This window comes from Tripterygium wilfordii, chromosome 15 (genome assembly GCF_013401445.1).
Source record: "Tripterygium wilfordii isolate XIE 37 chromosome 15, ASM1340144v1, whole genome shotgun sequence".
Taxonomy (NCBI): Eukaryota; Viridiplantae; Streptophyta; class Magnoliopsida; order Celastrales; family Celastraceae; genus Tripterygium; species Tripterygium wilfordii.
In genome coordinates, this window is record NC_052246.1 from 12,627,982 (window position 1) to 12,650,013 (window position 22,032).

The window sequence follows — 22,032 nt, forward strand, 5'->3', positions numbered from 1 at the left end:
ACTGCAATTGTTATTTTTTAAATGGACAATGCTAGAGACCCCTAAAATTTGATATCCAAAAATCCCCCAAATCTATGTGGTATTAAAATAATTATTGATTAAAAACATACATGTAGACCCACTTCACATCCAACACTCCACATTAAATGATGGTCTTTTCGATTAAATTTTAAGGGTCTCAAGTATTATCCTTTTTAAATAGGAAGCGGATTCCTATTCCTATTTGTATAGGCTATGGTAGGGTTTTGCTGAGAAAAAGGGGTTTAGGTATAAATATAAGCCACAAAAGCTATGTCTTATGCAAGATTTTTACTGGGGGCTTGATCATAGAAAACTACATTGAAATCTATCAAGAATTCACAGTGATTGATTACGATGAAGGTGACAATGTTGATGACAATCGTAATGAGGACACTGTGAATGATGATGATATACCACCAGCACGGATTAGGAGGGAATTTACGGGCATAACTTTTCGTAAAGGGGAGTTGTGTGCTATTAACAGAGGAGCTGGAGTGTACGTTTGTAATGTCGAAACTGACAAGATTAGGTTGTTTTCAGTTTTAATAAATCCCTATTAAGTAGGGAGAGTTGTTTCTGTTTTTGACTATTTCTTTTATGCACTTACCATGATGCTGTTAGTGCAGAACGTGGGCTGTAATTTCTGCTTTCTGTTAGTTCTTGTAAGGCTATATAATAGCCAAAGTTGTTATTCAATAAAGTGAAGTCATTCTCCCAGATTTGTTGAGCTTGTTCAATCAGTTTTTTCTTAACATTTCTGGTATCGGAGTCCCCACTGGGCTTGAAGAAAACAAAGCGGCAGTCTTTGTGGTTTGCAGCAGCAAAAGAGAGATGACAACTGAAGGAAACTTTGTGCAGCCAGCTATTCCTCGCTTCGATGGTCATTATGATCATTGGAGCATGTTGATGGAAAATTTTCTGAGGTCTAAGGAATACTGGAGCTTGGTGGAAACTGGCTATGATGAGCCCAAAAGTGAAGTGGTGTTGACAGATGCGCAGCAGAAGAAACACGATGAACTGAAGCTAAAAGACTTAAAGGTGAAGAATTACTTGTTCCAAGCTATAGATCGAACCATTCTGGAAACTATCTTGCAGAAGGACACTTCCAAGCAAATTTGGGACTCTATGAAGAAGAAGTACGAGGGTAATGAAAGGGTGAAACGATCTATTCTTCAAGCTCTTCGCAAAGAGTTTGAAACTCTCGAGATGAAGTCCGGAGAAGGTGTCTCTGACTATTTCTCCAGAGTGATGTCTGTTGCAAACAAGATGAGGGTTCATGGAGAATTGATGAAAGATGTCACAATAGTGGAGAAGATACTACGATCTTTGAGCGACAAATTCAACTACATTGTCTGCTCCATTGAAGAGTCGAAAGACATTGATTGCCTATCAATTGACGAACTACAAAGTTCATTGGTTGTTCACGAGCAGAAGTTCCATAGGCATAATGGAGAAGAGCAAGCGCTGAAAGTGACTTATGAGGAGAGAGCAGGAGGCAGAGGTCGTGGTCGTGGATTTACTCAAGGAAGAGGAAGAGGAAGAGGAAGAGGCAGAGGGCGTCAATCCTTCAATAAGGCTCTGCTGGAGTGCTACAAGTGTCATAAGCTTGGACATTTCCAGTATGAATGTCCAAATTGGGATGAAAAGGAAAAGGCAAATTATGCCGAGCTTGGAAAAGAAGAAGAAATGCTGCTAATGGCCTATGTAGAGATGAACGACGCAAAAAGGGAAGATGTGTGGTTTTTAGATTCGGGATGCAGCAACCATATGTGTGGAAATAAAGCTCTTTTCTGCAATCTCAATGAGAGCTACAGACAGACGGTGAAGCTAGGGAATAATTCGAAGATGGCAGTGATGGGGAAGGGAGATGTAAGGCTGAAAGTGAATGGATTCAATCATGTGGTGACTGAGGTATTCTTTGTGCCTGACTTGAAGAATAATTTGTTGAGTATCGGGCAGTTGCAAGAAAGAGGCTTGGCAATTCTTATTCAACATGGCCAGTGTAGGATTTATCATCCTGAGAAAGGTTTGATCATTCAAACCATGATGTCTGCCAACAGAATGTTTATCTTGTTAGCTGCGTCACAACCAAGTAAGCCGGCTTGTTTTCACACAGCCACACAAGATTTGTCACACCTTTGGCACTGCAGGTACGGACATTTGAGTCACAAAGGGTTGAGAACTCTTCAGGTCAAGAGAATGGTGCTTGGAATACCAAAATTGGAAGTTCCAACAACTGTTTGTCCTGATTGCATGATCGGAAAGCAGCACCGAGATCCAATTCCAAAGAAGAGTACTTGGAGAGCATCCCAGAAGCTTCAATTGATTCATGCCGACATATGTGGTCCTATCTCGCCTACTTCAAATAGCAAGAAAAGGTACCTAATCTGTTTTATTGATGATTTTAGTAGAAAGGCGTGGGTTTATTTCTTGACTGAAAAATCTGAAGCATTAGTTACTTTTAAGTATTTTAAAGCCTATGTTGAGAAGGAAGTAGGTGCTTATATTAAGTGCTTTCGCACTGATCGTGGAGGTGAATTTACTTCACAACCTTTCAATGAGTTTTGCAAAGAAAATGGAATCAAAAGGCAGCTGACAGCAGCCTATACTCCGCAACAGAATGGAGTTGCAGAGAGAAAGAATAGGACCATCATGAACTTGGTTCGAAGTATGCTCTCAGAAAAGAAAATGCCAAAGACATTTTGGCCAGAAGCAGTGAATTGGACGGTATATATTCTGAACCGAAGTCCTACTCTGGCAGTAAAAGACATAACTCCAGAAGAGGCTTGGAGTGGGGTAAAACCTTCGGTTGAACACTTTCGAGTGTTTGGTTGCATCGCACATGTCCATGTACCAGACGCAAAGAGAATCAAGTTGGAAGACAAGAGCATTACTTGTGTGTTGTTGGGGGTCAGTGAGGAGTCTAAAGCCTATAGGCTTTATAATCCAATAGCCAAGAAAATTATTACTAGCAGAGATGTAGTTTTTGAAGAAAATAGGTCTTGGGATTGGGACAAGAGCTATGAACAACAGGTGGTGGCTGTGCTGGAATGGGGAGACGATGAGGAAGAAATTATTGTGAGTGATGAAGGTGAAATCGAAAGTGAAGATGGTAATATTGCAGAAGAAGTTGAGGATGCCTCTCCACATGCAGTAAGTGAAAGAAGGGTTCGAAGGCAGCCTGTTTGGATGGAAGATTACGACACAGGGGAGGGTTTGTCCGAAGAAGAAAATGAAGCCAATCTGGTTTTGTTTACATCTGCCACTGATCCTTTCTATTTTGAAGAGGCTGTGAAAAGTACAAAGTGGAAGGCTGCTATGAACTCAGAGATAGAAGCAATAGAAAAGAATGAAACTTGGGTGCTAACCGATCTACCTGCAGGAGCAAAGAAGATCGGAGTCAAGTGGGTCTATAAAACGAAGCTCAATGAGCATGGAGAAGTTGACAAATATAAAGCTCGTCTTGTGGCAAAAGGGTATGCGCAACAACATGGGATTGATTACAAAGAAGTCTTTGCACCTGTAGCGAGAATGGACACGGTTCGGATGATTGTTGCCCTAGCAGCTCAAAAGGGTTGGGCAGTTTTCCAACTTGACGTAAAATCAGCCTTTCTGCATGGAGAACTAAGCGAGGAGGTGTACGTTGAACAACCAAGAGGCTATGAGCTGCAAGATTGCCCACACAAAGTCTACAAGCTGAAGAAGGCTTTATACGGACTCAAACAAGCTCCAAGAGCTTGGTTTAGTCGTATAGAAGCTCATTTTTTGAATGAAGGGTTCGAGAAGTGTCACAATGAGCATACACTGTTCGTCAAAACAAGTAAAGGAGGTAAAGTTCTAATAGTTAGCTTGTATGTTGACGATTTAATCTTTACTGGAAATGATGAAGCAATGTTCAATGAATTTAAGAGTTCAATGGTGCGTGAGTTCGATATGACAGATTTGGGAAGGATGAGGTACTTCCTTGGAATTGAAGTTTTACAATGTGCTGATGGAATTTACATTAGTCAAAAGAAATATGCTTTGGATGTGTTGAAAAGGTTCGGGATGGAGGAAAGCAATGCTGCTCAAAATCCGATGGTTCCAGGTTTTAAAATTTCGAAGGATGTAGATGGGGTGAAGGTTGATACTACATTTTTTAAGCAAGTGGTAGGAAGTCTTATGTATCTCACAACAACCAGACCCGACTTGATGTTTGTGGTTAGTCAAATCAGTAGATACGCAGGGCAGCCAACAGAGCTTCATTTGCAAGCTGCAAAGAGAGTGTTGAGGTACTTGAGAGGTACAACAAACCTTGGGATTTTCTACAAGAAGGGAGGGAGTGAAGAAATAGTTGCATATACTGATAGTGATTATGCTGGTGATCTAGATGATAGAAAAAGCACTTCGGGGTATGTCTTCATGCTGAGTTCTGGTGCAGTGTCATGGTCTTCTAAAAAGCAGCCTATTGTCACACTCTCAACAACTGAAGCTGAGTTTGTAGCTGCTACATCCTGTGCATGCCAAGCTGTGTGGATGAGGAGAATTTTGGAAAAGCTCGGTCATACACAAGGAGATTGTACTACTATTTTCTGTGATAATAGTTCTACAATTAAACTGTCAAAGAATCCAGTGATGCACGGACGGAGTAAGCACATAGATGTGCGGTTTCATTTCTTGCGTGATCTTACTAAGGAGGGTGTTGTGGAACTAATTCATTGTGGTGCACAAGATCAGGTTGCTGATGTGATGACTAAGCCATTGAAGCTCGACTTGTTTCTGAAGCTGAGGGAGCTGCTAGGTGTTCGAGAAGTTCCTGATGTAAACTAATTGCTATCTGCAGTTAGTTTAAGGGAGGGAATGACAAGATTAGGTTGTTTTCAGTTTTAATAAATCCCTATTAAGTAGGGAGAGTTGTTTCTGTTTTTGACTATTTCTTTTATGCACTTACCATGATGCTGTTAGTGCAGAACGTGGGCTGTAATTTCTGCTTTCTGTTAGTTCTTGTAAGGCTATATAATAGCCAAAGTTGTTATTCAATAAAGTGAAGTCATTCTCCCAGATTTGTTGAGCTTGTTCAATCAGTTTTTTCTTAACAGAAACTGTTTCATGGAGACCATTGCAAACACATCCATTGGAAATAAAACCAGAAGAACAGGGTTATTGGAATTGCTGTTACTTGGTAGAATCGCAAGGAGAACTTCTAATGATTACTAGAGTAATGAAAGAGGTTAGTAGAAGAAAGAGGCAGTTTAAAACAAGCTCATTCTCAGTGTTCAAGTTGGATGAAACAAATGACCCTGCAAGCTGGGTCAGAGTTGAAGATTTGGGCGGCCAAGTTTTGTTCGTAGGCCGAAGTCAATGCCAATCTTTATCTGCTGCTGAATTACCTGGGGAAGAAGGCAATTGCATATATTACTCTGATGATTTCCCAGATAGACCCAAGAATTATAACCCGAATGAGGATATTGGCGTGTTCAGATTAAACAGAAGCGGAAACAAGCTCTTGTTTCCAAGATCTAAAGAGTCTTGCATCCCCAACTACGTAAATTCATATGTCTGTCCATCTGTCTGGATAACACCAAATCCATATGAAAAATCGGATAGATATGCACAATGGGAGTTGTAATTTTAAGACAGTAGTCAGTTTTAAAACATGGTCGTTTCATGCACTTTCTAGAGAACTTAATAATATTCAATTTTATTAGCTTCAAGTTACGTGCATCAATGTCCTGCTTCTGATTAGACAATTTTCTCACCAGATGATTATTGTATGTGTCTTTGAAATTTTTTACTGAGTTTTGTAGTGCACCTTCTATTGATAGCAAGCCTACCAGTAGGCTGAGTTTGCCATGAAACATTAGTGTATCAAAGAAGGCAATCATGAACTTGAGGTTAGCCAGGGCTTAGACTGTGAGCCTTCAAAAATTACTAGCACTAACTAGGGTTTTATGCATATTGTATATATCTAGCAAAAGAGAAAGAAAGTCGCCTGCCTTTATTGTATGTATCTAGCAAAAGAGAGAGAAAAGTTGCATGCCTTAATTTCTATGACAGATTTCAATAAGAAGGCCTGTTATGTATTGGAAAGTATATAGAACATGTGTCGAAAACACCCGTTTAGTTGCAACTTTGGCCAACGAAGATGGGAGTATGGGACGTTGGAGCCTTTGTCAACTATCTTGGGCCGAGGTCGGGATATTAATTTGGGCCTTTTATATGGTGGGCTAAAATTGAAGCCTACATTATTTAGGTCGGGCTTGGATTTCTACATTAGGCTTTTAAGCCCAATCCTATCCAATTACAAAGGTTTTTTTTATCCATATTTCATTCGTATTTTAGGATTTGGGCCGAGCTTGGATAGCCAAAACCTGCCTATCATAACAACAGAAAAGTATTCATCTTTAGGTGCCACCCATGAACAGAAGAAAACAACATGCTGTACAAAGAAAGAACTATAAAGCAATCAAGCTAACCATTTGTCATTGTTCCATACCAAAAAAAAAAAAAAAAACCCAGTTGTCATTGTTAGTTCTTAAATACACCAAAAATCTTACGCCAGTAAAACTTACTAAGGAGATGTAGTGGCCAAACCAAACACATGATTATCTCAGATGAATATAAACTAATTTCCACAAAATGAATTCATCAAACATGTCAGCCAACATCAATAAACAAAGTTTGGCATCCTTCATCCAATCTACACATTTGGAGATCACCATTCAGCCCACAGACATTAATGTCTGCATTGTTTAGCGTCTTGAATGTGAAACATGAGCTTTGTTCCCACGTAAAATGATATGAACATGCCACCAAGGACAGGGAGTCCATCTCTCTTAAGGAATTGGGAAATCAACCAATCAATGCCTGATGGTCCTATAACATAGCCAACAAGATTTGCCACCATGAGACATGTGATGGTCACGGCACCAGCAACTGCTCTAAGTTCTCGGAAGACAAGCACCCCAATAACACTCTCAGCCTGAAATGCATTAGCTGCTGCCTTTATTAACATTTCCGGTATAAAAAACAAGCATGTCAACCATGCCCAGGAAAGCAGCTTCCACTCTAGGTCATGCCAGATAGCAACAAATGTGAATATAACCCATATATTAAGTAGCTTTCGCTGAGATCCACCAAGAGGAATATACATGTACCTGACAAGCCATTTGTTAAAAGAAGCATGCCAATTCTTCCAAAAATCTTCCACGTTGTAGCAGTTATTAATACACTTCGGCATATTCTCAGGGGTCTCAATACCGCACATCAGTGACCAGAAACGAAAATACCGCCAAATCAAGAGAAATTTTAACCACATGAAGATCAATACCCCATATCCGACAATGAATATGTCCATAGCAGATAAAAACTTCCATAAGCCACTGACCGCAAAAGCATTATAATAAAACCAATGTGTCATTAGTTCCATTAGAAATAGACAGAATACCCAACGTAACCCATACAAAGCCACATCCCTGGCCGAGTAATTTTTCTGAGGCATATCTAGCTGTGAAGCAAATGCATTGAAGCTTGAAATTGGCCCAGCAATATAAAGAGGTGCATGCACCAAATAACAAATATACAAACTGAAGACAAACTTGTCAGTCTGGATGCTTTTCTCCTGTTGATAGTGGTAGCACATTCTTCCTGATTTACAAATATCGCAGCGTTCAATGTGCTTCTTCTGATCAAAGTGAGACTGCTGATGTGCCCAATGGTAATCATATCCAAAGCTTATCATGCGCAAGATAACAAAGTTAAAACAGATGTGCCATCTAAAGTTGCCACGGAAACTGTCCAAGTATGCCCAGCGTTGCCCAAACATGGAGAATGGATATCCTTCATAAACACGATTGCATATAAGGAAAGATACATTGAGAACCCAGATGACAAATTGGAAGTATTTTGTTCGAGCAAAAATCCTCACTATAGCAAAATTAAGTGAAGCAATTAACAAGATGAATATGATGCAAACTCCATGGAGATAAGATAGGTATGAGAAAGAAAGGAGAAGCCATACAAAAGACATTCCCCTAGCTCTCAATTGAAAAGAAGTCCTCATCAGATTTGCCATCATTGTAAATACTCCGAAAACGAGAGTAAGAATCGGTAAATTGGATCGGAAGTTCCTCCATTGTGCATCAGAGATGTCATTGAGGCTATTAGCAAAGAGCCATCCAGGGCGTAAACCATAGAGCTTGCCTTGGTGAACGAGTGATAGCTGGAAGGAGCGACGGATGATGAAGATATAAAAAGCAATGACATACAGGATGAGAAAGATCAACTCTTTTGTCCTTGAGTGTGTTCTTTCAGACCTCATGAACCTGCTCCTCCCTTCAGAACTCATTTCCCTTCTCCACTCCGATTCTTCTCCCTCCTCCTCAAGTTGAAGAAGTTAAACACCTCAATAACAAGTTCGGCTGTAAATTTTGACAACGCATATAATTTTACAAATTACTCTCCCATGAACAGAAGTTGAAGCTCCTTTCAATTATCACCACATAATCCACATACTAGAAGGCGGCGATCTGTAATTTAGACGATCAAACAAAAGATTGAAAAAACCACCAAAAGGCAGTGGATTGACTAATCAAATACAATGATAGAGTATTCCTCAAATTAACAACTATCAATTATAATTTAAACGCTATAAATATGATTTCTGTTCAATTAAGTTCTAATAGTAAAAAGTATGTTGGCAATTCTCTATTGAATACCCTAATAGGCTTTGAATTACACACTACACCCAAACGTCAATTTTCTCAACTACTCTGTTTTGCCAGCAACCAAACATATCACGAAGCACATAACACACATAATCGACAAAATCTACTCTCAGTCGCAAATGATCAATATATAGTTAACGAGAGAGAAAGGACCTTCAGGCGCACGTGCCGGTGAGAGTGGGAGGTTTTGTTAAGCAGATGACAACCTTCATTGGAGCGGAGGACAACTTCAATGGCGTCTTTGGATCGATCTTTCCCAGACCTACGTTTTTTGGCAGATGCACTGTATAGTTGCTCGACTTGGAGATGGACCTTCACATGTATTCATGTACGGGCCCATTGAGATTGGATATGGGCTAGAGGAGGCTTTGATCCAACCGGGCCCAACCTAGTTTAGGTTTCTTGAAGCCTAACCCACAAAGTCATGTACGTAAGAACGTTACGTGAAATTCTAGAGTGTTCTTATGTACGACAAACAAATGGCCTGGTGTGTTCAAATCCAACGGTCTAAATTGAGTAGAAGCTTCAAGATCTCATGGGACCGTTGGTGACCCTCATACCAAACAAAACCTAACAAACCTACTCCAGCTCGCACTCGAGAGCCCGCAAGAGTAAGTGAATTAGGAAAGGAAATACCAGTGCAATCCGACTTCTTATCCAAAACCTCTCTAAACCCTAATTTGCTCAGCCTCCGCCACCGTCGATTCCCTGTAAGCATGTCAATTCTCTTAGAACCTGAACACTCTGGTTCACTTGCTTTCATTTTGTTTCTCTGTGTGCAGATACTTCTTGCTTGTGGTTTATGTTTCTGTGCTGATTCCGCTTTTAATATTCGGTTTTTAGTTTTCTTTCGTTCTGAAATTTGCATGTTGTGTATCTAAGTTATGAGATTCTGTGTGTTCTTTACTGTTGGATAATTGGATTGAATCAAGTATGTTACCGGATTGGCTGGAATTATTGGGTTTTTGTAGTTGAGAGTCGAGTTAGTTTGTTGCTTCCGGTGTTGAGGTATGAGCAGGTGACAGATGCTCTTTTCTTTTACAATATTCTGTTTGGATACAAAGGTCTTGTCTTTGTGAATGCTTTGATGGATTGTGTGGGTCAGTGTGTTTTGTATTCAACAATAGTCAATTATCCAATGGGCTGTTGCATGCTTTCCTTTTGTGGTAAATTGTTTCATGGGATGGAAATGTAAGCATTGGCGATGTCTGAGGTGAATTGCTTAGTTGGCGTAGAGATTTTTTTTTGACATACAGAATCCATTTGTGATGGACATATACGGTGGAAGTTTTCCTGTCTCTCTTTCAGTAATCTAATTGTTTATTCTGTTTTGATATTGTTTGGTCGTAAAAATGGATGGGATTGCTAAAATGAGATGATGTTGAATTTGACAGCAATAAAGGATCAAATGGCTTCTACTTTCACAGCTATGTCATCAGCTGGTTCATTGGTTGCTCCCAGTTTGGATAAGAAGCTGGCATCTTCTACAAACCGGTTGTCATCTCTTGCTTCCATTTCTTCCACCTCATTTGGGAGGAAACAGAATGTAGTTTTGCGGAGATCACGTGCTCCCAAGATATGTGCCATGGCAAAGGAATTACATTTTAACAAGGATGGCTCTGCTATTAAGAAACTGCAAGTAAGTCTTCAAATAAAATTATGCTTCACTCTCTACCTCGTGTTATTTAATGTAAAACCCTTTAGTGGTAGCTATGTCTCAAAATCTATTTCTCCTTTATCACAGACTGGTGTAAACAAGCTTGCTGATCTAGTTGGAGTTACTCTTGGTCCAAAAGGCAGGAATGTTGTTCTTGAGAGCAAGTATGGCTCCCCGAAAATTGTTAATGATGGTGTGACTGTGGCCAAGGAGGTATCATTTGTTCTCAACTCTGAAGGGCAGTAAATTTTCTTATGAATTGGCATTGAAATGCGTATCTATCAGATCATGGTTTTTGTTAGGCTGAGTATTTAGCGTACTTTCCACCTTAAAAAATTTAATCATGTGTGTAGTAGTGCTATCTGTCTGAACTCAGAAAGCATGATGATGATTTCATTTTTTCTTAGATTGTCTTATCCTATTGCAATTAATGTGTATAAGAATTAAGCTTTATTAATACATTATTAATTCTTTTTCCTCGCTGACATATTCCAGTTAGTTTTGTCTATTGTGCTGTGAAATATTTGTATCTTTGATATTTCAGGTTGAGTTGGAAGACCCTGTTGAGAATATTGGTGCTAAGTTGGTGAGACAAGCAGCTGCCAAGACCAATGACTTGGCTGGTGATGGGACAACGACATCTGTTGTTCTCGCACAAGGCCTCATCGCTGAAGGTGTCAAGGTCCGTATAAACCATCATGCTTGTATTTGTTTTCATTTTACGCTCAGGGTGTAAAAATTTTTGTTCATTATAATTCCTATACTAACATCTTATTTTAATTAATCAGGTGGTGGCTGCTGGAGCTAATCCTGTTTTAATCACTAGGGGAATTGAGAAGACTACCAAGTCTCTTGTGTCTGAGCTCAAGAAGATTTCAAAAGAGGTAATGGAAGAAATTATATCTTATTCTGACAGGACATATATAGTGCATAGATGAACCTTACATGGATCTCATTCACTTCTCTCATGGACTCATGTTGCTGACCGCCTGGCCCCAAACAAATTCGGATAAGGCTTGGATGCTGATGATGATATGGATTCATGATTGCAGGTTGAAGATAGTGAGCTTGCAGATGTTGCAGCTGTTAGTGCAGGAAACAACTACGAAGTAGGAAATATGATAGCTGAAGCCTTGAGTAAAGTAGGTCGGAAGGGTGTTGTTACTCTAGAGGAGGGAAAAAGTGCTGAGAACAGTCTCTATGTTGTCGAAGGGATGCAATTTGATCGTGGTTATATCTCACCGTACTTTGTCACCGATAGTGAGAAAATGGCGGTCGAATTTGATAACTGCAAGGCATGCTATATTTTTCAACGTTAATGGAAATACAGGCTTTCACCTTTTCGATCTTAATTTTAACGCTGTGTCTTTTGGCTGCAGTTGCTTCTTGTTGATAAGAAAATAACCAATGCAAGAGATCTTATTAATATTTTGGAAGATGCAATTAGAGGCTCATACCCCGTTGTCATAGTTGCAGAAGACATTGAACAAGAGGCTTTAGCAACTCTTGTGGTGAATAAACTTAGAGGGGCTTTAAAGATTGCTGCTTTTAAAGCGCCTGGCTTTGGAGAGCGCAAGAGCCAATACCTTGATGACATTGCTATTCTGACTGGAGGTCAACCCAAGTCTCATATAATTTTGTTATTCTTCTGGGACTATAGTTGTCTTTTATATCTCTTAATTTTTCCTTTCCTTCGAGCTGTTGAATGTGTCTTTTAGCTTATATTTTCTTCTGCATTTCTATTGGAGTGTACTAAGTGTATTATTTAACTTGCAGGAACTGTCATCAGAGAGGAGGTTGGGCTTGCCTTGGATAAAGTTGGGAAGGAGGTCCTGGGAAATGCTTCTAAAGTGGTGCTTACTAAGGATACAACAACAATTGTGGGTGATGGAACCACCCAGGAAGCAGTTGAAAAGCGTGTTGCTCAAATTAGAAACCTTATTGAGGTACGGGTGTCCATTACACATTTATCCACGAATCAATACTGATATACTTGCCTGTTTGGTTTGCTGTTTTTTTTATTTTCTGGAGCTTAGTGTAATGTAGAGTTATACTCTTCTGCAGGCTGCAGAGCAAGACTATGAAAAGGAAAAACTTAATGAGAGAATCGCAAAACTTTCAGGAGGTGTTGCTGTGATACAGGTATGTTCACAAAGCATTAACGAAAAGTATAATGTTTTGAGTGGTACAGAACTATTCAAGAAGGGCATCAAGGGTGCTACCCAAGTGCAATTGTGCAAAAGACTTGAGAATTTTCAGTCCATGAATAACAGTATAAAGTATATAGTATGCTTACTGATGCTCTGTTGAAATTTAAGGTTGGCGCACAAACTGAGACAGAGCTTAAGGAAAAGAAACTGAGAGTTGAAGATGCACTCAATGCAACAAAGGTAATGCACTAATGTATTTTAAGTGGTTTTATCCTAGTCAAGTTATTCGTTTTTTGCAACAGAACCATATGGTACGAAGTTAGTACATTTCAATGTTTTACAGGCAGCTGTGGAGGAAGGTATTGTAGTTGGTGGTGGGTGTACCCTACTACGACTTGCATCAAAGGTGGATGCCATCAAGGACAGCCTTGATAATGACGAAGAAAAAGTAAGCACTGTATCATTCTCAAACTTCATGCATCTTCTTATTTTTGATATTTGCCAGGGTACAATCTGAATTTAAAATTTGAAGAGGCGTTCAAATAAATGAAGTGGTAGCTATTGTAAGGAACTTTAAATTGTCTAATGCTTTTTTACCTATTTGAAAGGAAGCTCAAGAGTATGTCGGTAACTTTCAGGTTGGAGCAGATATTGTTAAGAGAGCTTTGAGCTACCCTCTAAAGTTAATTGCCAAGAATGCTGGTGTTAATGGTAGCGTGGTCAGTGAAAAAGTGCTCTCCAGTGACAACCCTAAGTATGGATATAATGCTGCAACTGGGAAATATGAGGATCTGATGGCTGCTGGAATTATCGATCCAACAAAGGTTAGGAACATATCTCTGGTTGACCTGGTTATGGAAGTCTTTCTTTGCAAATGGTGCTTTACACATGCACAGCATGCACAATGTACCTTCAGTAGTACAACAATATAATACAACCTTGTTGCTACCCTTAATTTTGGGTTATCCTTGATTGGTTGAATCTCACTTGCCATGCTACTGCTGAACTCCTCTTTAGCGTACAACTGAAATAGGAAGAACTTACGAAAACTTAAATGTTATACTAACAGGTGGTCAGATGTTGCCTCGAGCATGCAGCCTCAGTAGCCAAAACTTTCTTAATGTCTGACTGCGTGGTTGTTGAAATAAAAGAGCCTGAAGCAGCAGTGCCTGCCGGCAATCCCATGGATAATTCAGGTTTGTAATTGTTGTTGTAATCAATACAAATGCTGTCTTACCTTTTTATGAACACATTCTGAATATGTTATGTTATATCAGGATATGGATACTAAAAATAGTGGGGAGCAAAATGGAGAAGGGAGCAAGGTCCATCCTCCACGTTAGCAACAATTGCGTAGTTGGATAAAGGCTAATAGTAAATTTGATTATCATTATTGGTAGGACTTATAAATTCTGGTGAGCGCAGCTTGCCGGATATTTACGGCATGTAATGCATTTGGTTCGAGGTTGCAAAATGTTCTTGGACTTGCTGTTTTTTTGAGTGAGAGATTTAGTTCTTTTCTCATCCATATGTTTCATACTTTCATCTGCTTACCCTTTTCTAATAGCTTCTCTGTTGTAGGGGAACCTGTAGGTAATTAGAAGTAACCTCCCAGAGAATGGTTCGGTTGTCATTTACGGATTGGTTAGCTTGATTTTTGCTTTAGCCTTTTAGCTGAAGCCAGTAAACTACGAGCTCTGAGACTAACCATGATTAGCTATGACTTGATGGGGGCCCTAGGAATTGATATTTCCACTATATTTGTTGGTCGTTGCATGAGCTTGACATGATTTGTAGACCTCTGTAATATCCTTCGCCATTATTAGAATTCATATGCAGTGAGCCATATGCATTAGGGGGGCTATAAGATGCTGGAAAATTGAATGAAGAAATCGATTCAAGCCATAACATCAGTGTATGTATAAGTTTTTAAAGGCAGGCAAGCCTTCTAAGTTATGGCAAAAAGAGCATGATTGTATTAATACAAAAAGTACGTTGAAATTAGAAAAATAAATCATGATGAGAGTTAAGAAAAGGTAATTAATTTCCGTTACAACAGTTGATAAATGATCCGGACAACCCGCGCCGTTCCAACAGTTTCATGCCTCCTGCTCTTCAAATATGAGTTTATTCTACTTTGATTTGGGCACTCCCACCTTCTTTTCTTTTTCTTTTTTTAATTTTTTATATTTACGTAAACCTCATTCACACACACATAACAATTTTCTCATATGAACCAACTATGCGAACTTGTTTTTCATCAATAAATGCGATAGGTTCCACAATAAAATGTGTGGCCTCTACTTTTGTTGTGTTTTTAGATTTCAAGTACGCATAGTTGGGTCATATGTGCACCAACTATGATCTAAAATTGATGTGCTTTATTGATTATATTATATATATATATATAATTTGTCTTATTTATCTTCCATTTAATTTTTATTAATTATGGTTTTCATGTCTAGCATAGCATGGGATCGGCCTACACATGAGCACCTATCTGTTACTAATTCATTACTCCTTAATTGTATTTATTCATATAATAAGTGGGTCTAATATGCCAAAGAATTCATTAACATTTATAGAGAAAATTTAATGCTCCCATGTTTAAGTTACCTTTCAAACTTTAAAAAAAAAAAAAAAGGTTCTCAAATCATAAAAATAAATTCCACTTTTTCCACTTTCTCTGGAAAAAAATAGAATCCAAATATAGGATTTCTTTGTTTTCAACATTATCTCATATGGTGGTCTACTAATTTTTGTTTTTATGCCATTTTTATCTATGCTAATGTTTATTTTTTACTCACTTTTCCATATATTTTTAAGCATATTGTTTTTTGGGTCTCAAATTTGTGGCCAAATGAGCTAAAAATTGAGGAAAATACGTGTGATTATTTTAATTATTTATCTATTTTAAAGAGGATTGGCAAGAGCAAAAAAGTGAGTGGAGAGTAGTGTGAATGCCAGATCATATAATATAAGTATAAAATAATACAAACATTATTATTATAAGCAATTGAAAAGGGCGATGGTCCAAAACCAATAACGTACCAAAAAAGCAAAAAGACTGAAGAGAGGGGTAGACTGAGAAAGAGTGATGGACTGACTATATGGTATAAGAGAAAGTCCATTGATTCATGCATGGATTTGTAGTAATTGGGAAATATATTTTTGATCAGTCTAAGGTTTTTTTTTTTTTCTTTCTTTTGGTGTATAGAGAAGTATATTTGTGTGTGTTGTGTTGTTGTTTGTTTGGTGCTCTCTCCCTTTGTTTCGTGCTTTGAAAACCTCTCCTTCTCCTTCACGCCGCCTCTCTCCCTGACCTCACCAACAACAGAACCACTCTCACACACTCTCTTTGAATTCCTTCTTTTAATTTGATTTAGAAGAAACCCAGGAAAAAAAAAAGCTACCTCCTTTATTGGTTTCTAATTGATGTACTACTGAATCGTTTAAGTCCAAGTCCATGGCTTCTCTGTGACTCTCTGATGACAGTGATGGTACGTTTTGTGTTTGTTATCACTCTTATGGGTCTTTCTTTCTTCTGCATTGTTCTTTATTCATCTTTAACTGAATTGGGTTTTTCCCTTTTTGGTCATTTTATTGTCATTTGGTGCTAAGATTGATCTTTTTTCTGTTATTTTGGGTTTTGATAGTTGATGATCAGGATTTTCTGGGTTTTGGCTCCCTCGGTGAACTGATTGTAATTGGGTTCTGTTTTTATTGAGAACTGTTGACGGGGTCAGATTTGTTTGTTTGTCTGGTTTCCAGTTATGGTCGTAAACATCGAGGAAATTTGTCTGATCATTCACTTCAATGATGGGGGTATTGTTTCTGAAGTCCTTTTTTGTTCTGTTTTCGAAGTGGGTTGTTGACATTGACTTTTTTATTCTAATAGAGAATCAGGTTGTGTTGGCTGATACCTGGATGATGCTTTCTGTGGTACACACTGCTCCTGTCTTTCTCTGAAAAGAAAATTAGAAAGAAAACTCATTAAGGTTTGAAATTACAGCGACATTGTTCTTACTTTCAGTTTTATACTTTCCTTTTGGTCCATAAAATTTGGATTTTATGATTTCGTTGGAATGTTTGATAGAAATTCATTGGATGTTTAACCATTCTATTTTTGTCTGGATTCTCTATGTTTACTGGTTGCATTACATGGGTAGTGATCAGAATTGAGATTACAAGATCATTGTTGGAAATGAAACAAATGATGTTTGCTGATTTTTTGGTTGATGATGTTTGGCTGTTCTTTTTATTATTTTCTGTATTATTCTGATTTTGTATGATGCTGAATGGTTTAGAACTTCTATGCTTTTGAAGGCTCTTACATTGATCTTCATTGCCTCGTAGATTTTGGGTTGTTTGGCACAGAAGACATCTTGAACATATTCTGATTAGAAGATGGAAGGTAGGAGAACTGAACTAGAGTTCGACGACATTGAGAAGCTTCTTTGTGAGATACCAAATGCTACTTCTGGGAATTCACATTCTGAGGTGTCAGGAGTTAAAAGGGTGTCTTTAAATGGCAGCTTGGCCTCCATCTGTAAAAATTCATGTGAAGGCTCTTTTACTGAGGAACAACAAAACAATGAGAGGTTGGACGAGGGAAAGTTACTAGTGAGGATGACTCGGCAGCCACCCAGCAAGAGGGTTCAACCAGAAGAAACAAATCTTCCTGATGACCAATCCTTGACATCAGCATTTACAGACTTGGCCTTGAGTGAAAGGGAAACAATCACAAGCGTGAGTCCTCATCTGTCAAATTGTAAATCCTCTGCAAATAACGCCACTTTTCTGGACTGCCATTTACCGAACAGCTTAGAGAATTCAATTTGTAATATGAATTCACTTGTAATGACTGCTCCGTCTTTCCAATCACCAAATACTGTACACCCTGTACTTGAGGAGTTGAATATGACAAAGACGGGACAACAGAGTTCAAATTTGTATAATATTGAAGCCCAAGAATTCAAGAAGGTGCCCACCAGTTATTATCAGCCAGTTGACAATCTATCGGCTGTATTTCAACCAGCTCATGAGGTGAAAGGTCTTCACCTCTTTCCTAACATGCCTGTCCCTCAGGTGGAGCCTGCCATGTTGTCTGATCAGCATCAATATTTTCCAGACAGGCAATCTCTGCTTCCTTACTTGCATTCACAACAGGTAAGCCGGCCACGCTTTAGCTGGAGTAATGTTGAAGAGGAACCATATTATAAGATGCATCAACAATTCTTGTATCTTCAGCAGCTTCACAATCAGCAATTTGAAGCTCATCCTGTTCCAGCAAATCGGAGTGTCCCAAATAGGCTATCAAATAGGAACTTGAGGCAACAACATTTTGAGGTGCCAATGACTCACCAATTCGAACAATCTCATCTAGAATCATTTTTGAACAATTACGGAGTTCAAAGGGGTTTAAGCCAATCTACTCCTCCGGTTTCCTCATCAGATTACAATGCTATACGTGTTTTTGACAAAGTTGGGAAGCCAAATTATCCTGAGAAGATTCTAACAAGATCACATGGATTGAACACACTTAAAGCTGTAAATTTTGGATCATTTGGAGGACATGAATCTCTTAATCGTGGCCAGCAGAATGGAACAGTTTTATCAAACAGTCATTTTCGCCATAGTCCATCCGCTCCAAATGCTGGAATGTTTCATTTAGATAGTTTGGACTCATTGAATTGGTCCCCTGACACTATAGACCTTAGAAGTACTGATATGAAGCCCCATATACAGAAATATAACTCCGTGGAGGAAATGTCTTGTAGAATATACCATATGGCAAAGGATCAAAGTGGTTGCCGCTTTTTACAGAAAAAGTTTTCAGAGGGCACCCCAGAAGATGTTGGAAAGATATTTCTAGAGATTGTGGAACACATTGTTGAGCTCATGACAGACCCTTTTGGGAATTACCTAGTCCAGAAACTGCTTGAAGTGTGCGGTGAGGATCAGCATATGAAAATACTTCAAGCAATCACTAGAAAAGCTGGTGATCTGATCAGGATTTCTTGTGACATGCATGGGTTTGTACCTCTCTCTGTCTATGTGTGTTTTTTGTCTGCGTTTTTTTTCATACAACTGATATTGATTGCCTCTTCAGTCAATGTGTTGAAATGTCATGATGAGTTGCTCTCTAAAACACAGGACACGGGCTGTTCAGAAGGTGATTGAGACCCTTACGACTCCAGAGCAATTCTCTATGATAGTTTCCTCGCTGAAGCCTGGTATAGTGACTTTGATGAAAAATATGAATGGTAACCATGTTGCACATCGCTGCTTGCAGTATTTGATGCCCAAGTATAGTGAGGTAAGGATTATCTTGTTACATGATGCATCTAATTCTTTTGAAATTTGAGCACGCTGTAACCATCGCCTTCAAGTGAGCTAAAGTAGGCTGATCGACTGCTTTAAACCAAAATGCTATTACCTACTTGTAACAAATGAGTTTCATATTTTTATCCAAACACAACTTGACTAGTTATTTGCCATCATTCACACAAACACAGAGAGCTATATTTTAATGAATCTCTTGTTATATAGAGAAATAAAACAAGGTTTTCTGCAGTTCCTTTTTGAAGCTGCAACCACTAATTGTGTGGAGCTTGCAACTGATCGCCATGGCTGTTGTGTTCTCCAAAAATGCCTAACCTATTCTGATGGTGAGCAAAGGCGCCAATTGGTCTCTGAGATCGCTTCAAATGCTCTAATCCTGTGTCAAGATCCATTTGGGTATCTTACTCTTTCTCCTTACAAAATTCTCTATTAGATTTGAGAAGAAGATTTTCGAACGTACTGGTTATAACCCATTTTTACAGAGAATAGTCTTTATGTAGTGACCCATCTTTAAAGGTTTGGAGGTGGTCTTGTAAATTACAGAAATTATTAACTCCGAAAAATGCTTCAAGATATCTGCTTATTTTCTTCCAGCTTGAACTGTAATGTGGAGATGTATTTTTCTCATGTCCCAAGGCTCTTTCTATTTCTTCTTCACTTTCCTTCATCATCATTTTCTCTTTTTCTTCCTTATTGTGGGTGAGGCAAGAAATGGGGTAGCAGGAAAAGACTGTTGAGTCTCACCCTATCTAAGGCTTCCTTGATAAGGGATCTCATCAATTTCATAACTTTTAATAGTGAATATCACTTTTGTGGTTTTAAATCTGTTATATAGTGGAAATTGACTGTATTGGTGTGCTCTCTTTTATCAAACTTCATTTCATTGAACATTTTTTGTTGGGGGTTTATTTGTATACCTTTAACTTTTACAACCAAAAACAAATATATATATCTCTATTATCAAGCAGTTTTACAATACAATAATTTTCCTGGCAATGATAATTCAAAGTGGCTAGTTGCCTAAATAAAAAAACTATGCCATAAGTCCTGTTGCCAATGATGACCAGGACCTGCTAAAAAGGCATGAATCTGTTTGTTATTTTTTGAGAACGAAAAAAGCATTTTATTCTTTTTACACAGGAATGTGTTTATCTGCCTTGCTTGAGAACTGTTTCTTTGAATCTGATGATTAATTGCAAAGCAGCCTCACGAGCTCCATGTTTGTAAATGAGATTGACAACAGTGTATTATAATGTAATTAAAAGGCCATCAAGCATTTGTTACTGTATGTCTGAAATATGATCTAATACATGCTCTAATAACGTAACCAAATACTGTCTTTCACAGGCATTTATCAACTTCATGATTCAGCTTGACATCTTTCTTCTTTTTCAAATTGTTAGGAACTATGTCGTGCAGTTCGTTTTTGAGCTTCGATTTCCATGGGCGACTGAGGATATTCTTAATCAGTTGGATGGAAACTATGGAGACTTGTCCATGCAGAAATATAGCAGTAATGTGGTTGAGAAATGCCTGAAATATGCAAGCGAGGAACACCGTGATCGTATTATCCGGGAGCTGATAAATACTGCTCACTTGGATCAAGTCATGCAGGATGCTTATGGAAATTATGTTATTCAAGCAGCACTGCGTCTGTCGAAGGTTAGTAAACTCGTTATCTTCACCTCCCATTCTTGTTCTTAGCAAGTCGTGTGGTCAAGAATATTTTTGTGTTGCAACTATTCTATAAATCTTATTTTAAAGAAGTATTGGGAACTTTTAATATGAATCTTAATCATACAGTTTTCTTGTGTTTCCATAGGGAACATTTTTGTGTGCAGTTTATTATTATTTTTTGTTTCTCAACAAGTAACTTTCTGCTTCATGGAAACCATTAAGACATAGACTCCAATCTGGTAGCCATTGTAGAGTGCAAAACAGTCATCCATACAGATTTATCGACAGTATGCACTAGAATTGGAAACGATGATCATTGGCTATATAATGATTGAGCAGCATGATACAGACTGTGAGCCCGTTCTTGGAGACATTGATGTTTCTACAACAGAATGTTTTGAAGACATTGGTTTAAAGCAATATAAAACATTAAAAAAAATCCAAGATGAACCAAAGGAAATTGGGTCATTTCTTGCTTGTATTGATTGAATGGTGTGTTCAACTGTCGAGCAGGGAGCCCTTCATTCTGCTTTGGTGGACACCATTCGACCGCATGTTCCTGTGCTCAGAACAAGTCCATATGGGAAGAAAGTGCTTTCAAGTAACGGTTTGAAGAAATAATATGTAAGTATTGTCATTTAAATCTCCAATCTCGTTTTACTTTCTGTTTTTTTTTTAACTTCTTTACTCGTTTTTTCTCTTGATGCAGTCTGCATGGACTTTTTGGTTTAAATGTTCGACAGTTGCTGTAAATTTTACCTCCAATAAGTTGTAAAGGAAACCTCTATGGCGTGGCTGTTCAAGATTTTGAGGCATAGACCTGAAAAAGATAGTGAGAGATGGCTTTGACAGCCCTACTGGACCAACGAAGGGCGAATTTTTTTGTTGTTTTTCCTTAGGGTTATCCTTGTAGGCATTTAAGAGCTTATTTGGTAATATGGTTCAAGATGCATGTACATTGGCCATCTTTCTTTTTTTTTTAATCTTCTTTTGCATACAAGTAAAATAAATGTGAAGGTATAGAGATCCATGAGTTTATGGTGAATTGTAATGTCCTGTGACCAAAATCTCAAAGGTTGGGTGGGTTGCTGCAGAATGGAGAGGCCTTTAGGCTAATCTGGTTTTCATCCCAGACATTGTTGTGTACATTTTTTTGTTTATAGATTGCAGCTCTGCCTATCTTATATATAGTAACTCTTTCATAGCCTTTGTTTCTTGGCTTTTGGATTTGCTTTTGAGCATAAATCAATTGAGGGTATATATTGAAAAAATTTACCTTTATATTATATTTGTAAGTTGTGGACTCCCAAACATCGTGTATAAATAATCAACTTGACGATAGCCTAGTCGTGATCTCTTTGGATTTAAGACGTAAAGAATCTTATTCGAGATTGAGAGTATGATTCTAAACTAACGCAATTATTTTCAAATGGTTTGCGTTGTGTTTCAAGCTAACTAACCTGTCGGGCAAATTTGC

At 38.3% G+C, this 22,032-nt stretch overlaps 3 protein-coding genes across 7 annotated transcripts; 2 read left to right on the forward strand and 1 right to left on the reverse strand.

Moving 5' to 3' along the window:
* Nucleotides 1-6,485: 6,485 nt before the first annotated feature.
* Nucleotides 6,486-9,019, reverse strand: LOC120016562 (membrane-bound O-acyltransferase gup1). Of its 2 annotated transcripts, none has more exons than XM_038869396.1 (2): nt 8,880-9,019; nt 6,486-8,528 (listed from the first exon to the last, which is right to left on the reverse strand). In XM_038869396.1, the coding sequence occupies exon 2, from the start codon at nt 8,345-8,347 to the stop codon at nt 6,737-6,739; it is 1,611 nt and encodes a 536-aa protein (XP_038725324.1). In that variant the 5' UTR covers nt 8,348-8,528; nt 8,880-9,019; the 3' UTR covers nt 6,486-6,736. The 2 variants fall into 2 exon arrangements, with proteins under 2 accessions (XP_038725324.1, XP_038725325.1); XM_038869397.1 differs by having other exon boundaries at nt 6,486-8,420; nt 8,880-9,016.
* A 260-nt stretch (nt 9,020-9,279) lies between these two features.
* On the forward strand, nt 9,280-14,059 carry LOC120016561 (chaperonin 60 subunit beta 2, chloroplastic). The gene is made up of 14 exons (XM_038869395.1): nt 9,280-9,436; nt 10,121-10,365; nt 10,471-10,596; nt 10,928-11,065; nt 11,172-11,267; nt 11,436-11,678; nt 11,763-11,997; nt 12,160-12,329; nt 12,448-12,525; nt 12,702-12,773; nt 12,877-12,981; nt 13,172-13,357; nt 13,603-13,729; nt 13,811-14,059. Exons 2-14 carry the CDS (start codon nt 10,135-10,137, stop codon nt 13,822-13,824), a joined length of 1,821 nt encoding a protein of 606 aa, XP_038725323.1. The 5' UTR covers nt 9,280-9,436; nt 10,121-10,134; the 3' UTR covers nt 13,825-14,059.
* A 1,536-nt stretch (nt 14,060-15,595) lies between these two features.
* On the forward strand, nt 15,596-21,759 carry LOC120016331 (pumilio homolog 12-like). 4 transcript variants are annotated; one of them, XM_038869053.1, is made up of 9 exons: nt 15,596-16,033; nt 16,190-16,358; nt 16,432-16,531; nt 16,890-18,568; nt 18,690-18,852; nt 19,111-19,274; nt 20,282-20,540; nt 21,069-21,179; nt 21,265-21,759. In XM_038869053.1, the coding sequence occupies exons 4-8, from the start codon at nt 16,941-16,943 to the stop codon at nt 21,174-21,176; spliced, it is 2,322 nt and encodes a 773-aa protein (XP_038724981.1). In that variant the 5' UTR covers nt 15,596-16,033; nt 16,190-16,358; nt 16,432-16,531; nt 16,890-16,940; the 3' UTR covers nt 21,177-21,179; nt 21,265-21,759. The 4 variants fall into 4 exon arrangements, with proteins under 4 accessions (XP_038724981.1, XP_038724982.1, XP_038724983.1 ...); XM_038869054.1 differs by lacking the exon at nt 16,190-16,358; XM_038869055.1 differs by lacking the exons at nt 16,190-16,358; nt 16,432-16,531 and having other exon boundaries at nt 16,890-17,702; nt 17,787-18,568.
* The last annotated feature ends 273 nt before the right edge of the window (nt 21,760-22,032 follow it).

Bases quoted from the DNA above. Each gene is read 5' to 3' on its own strand.
- LOC120016562 (XM_038869396.1), bottom strand. From the start codon at position 8,347: ATGAGTTCTGAAGGGAGGAGCAGGTTCATGAGGTCTGAAAGAACACAC.
- LOC120016561 (XM_038869395.1), top strand. From the start codon at position 10,135: ATGGCTTCTACTTTCACAGCTATGTCATCAGCTGGTTCATTGGTTGCT. The intron at 10,366-10,470 runs GTAAGTCTTCAA...CCTTTATCACAG, and splicing joins CTGCTATTAAGAAACTGCAA to ACTGGTGTAAACAAGCTTGC. The intron at 11,998-12,159 runs GTCAACCCAAGT...TTTAACTTGCAG, and splicing joins CATTGCTATTCTGACTGGAG to GAACTGTCATCAGAGAGGAG.
- LOC120016331 (XM_038869053.1), top strand. From the start codon at position 16,941: ATGGAAGGTAGGAGAACTGAACTAGAGTTCGACGACATTGAGAAGCTT. The intron at 18,569-18,689 runs GTTTGTACCTCT...TCTAAAACACAG, and splicing joins ATTTCTTGTGACATGCATGG to GACACGGGCTGTTCAGAAGG. The intron at 19,275-20,281 runs GTATCTTACTCT...TCAAATTGTTAG, and splicing joins CTGTGTCAAGATCCATTTGG to GAACTATGTCGTGCAGTTCG.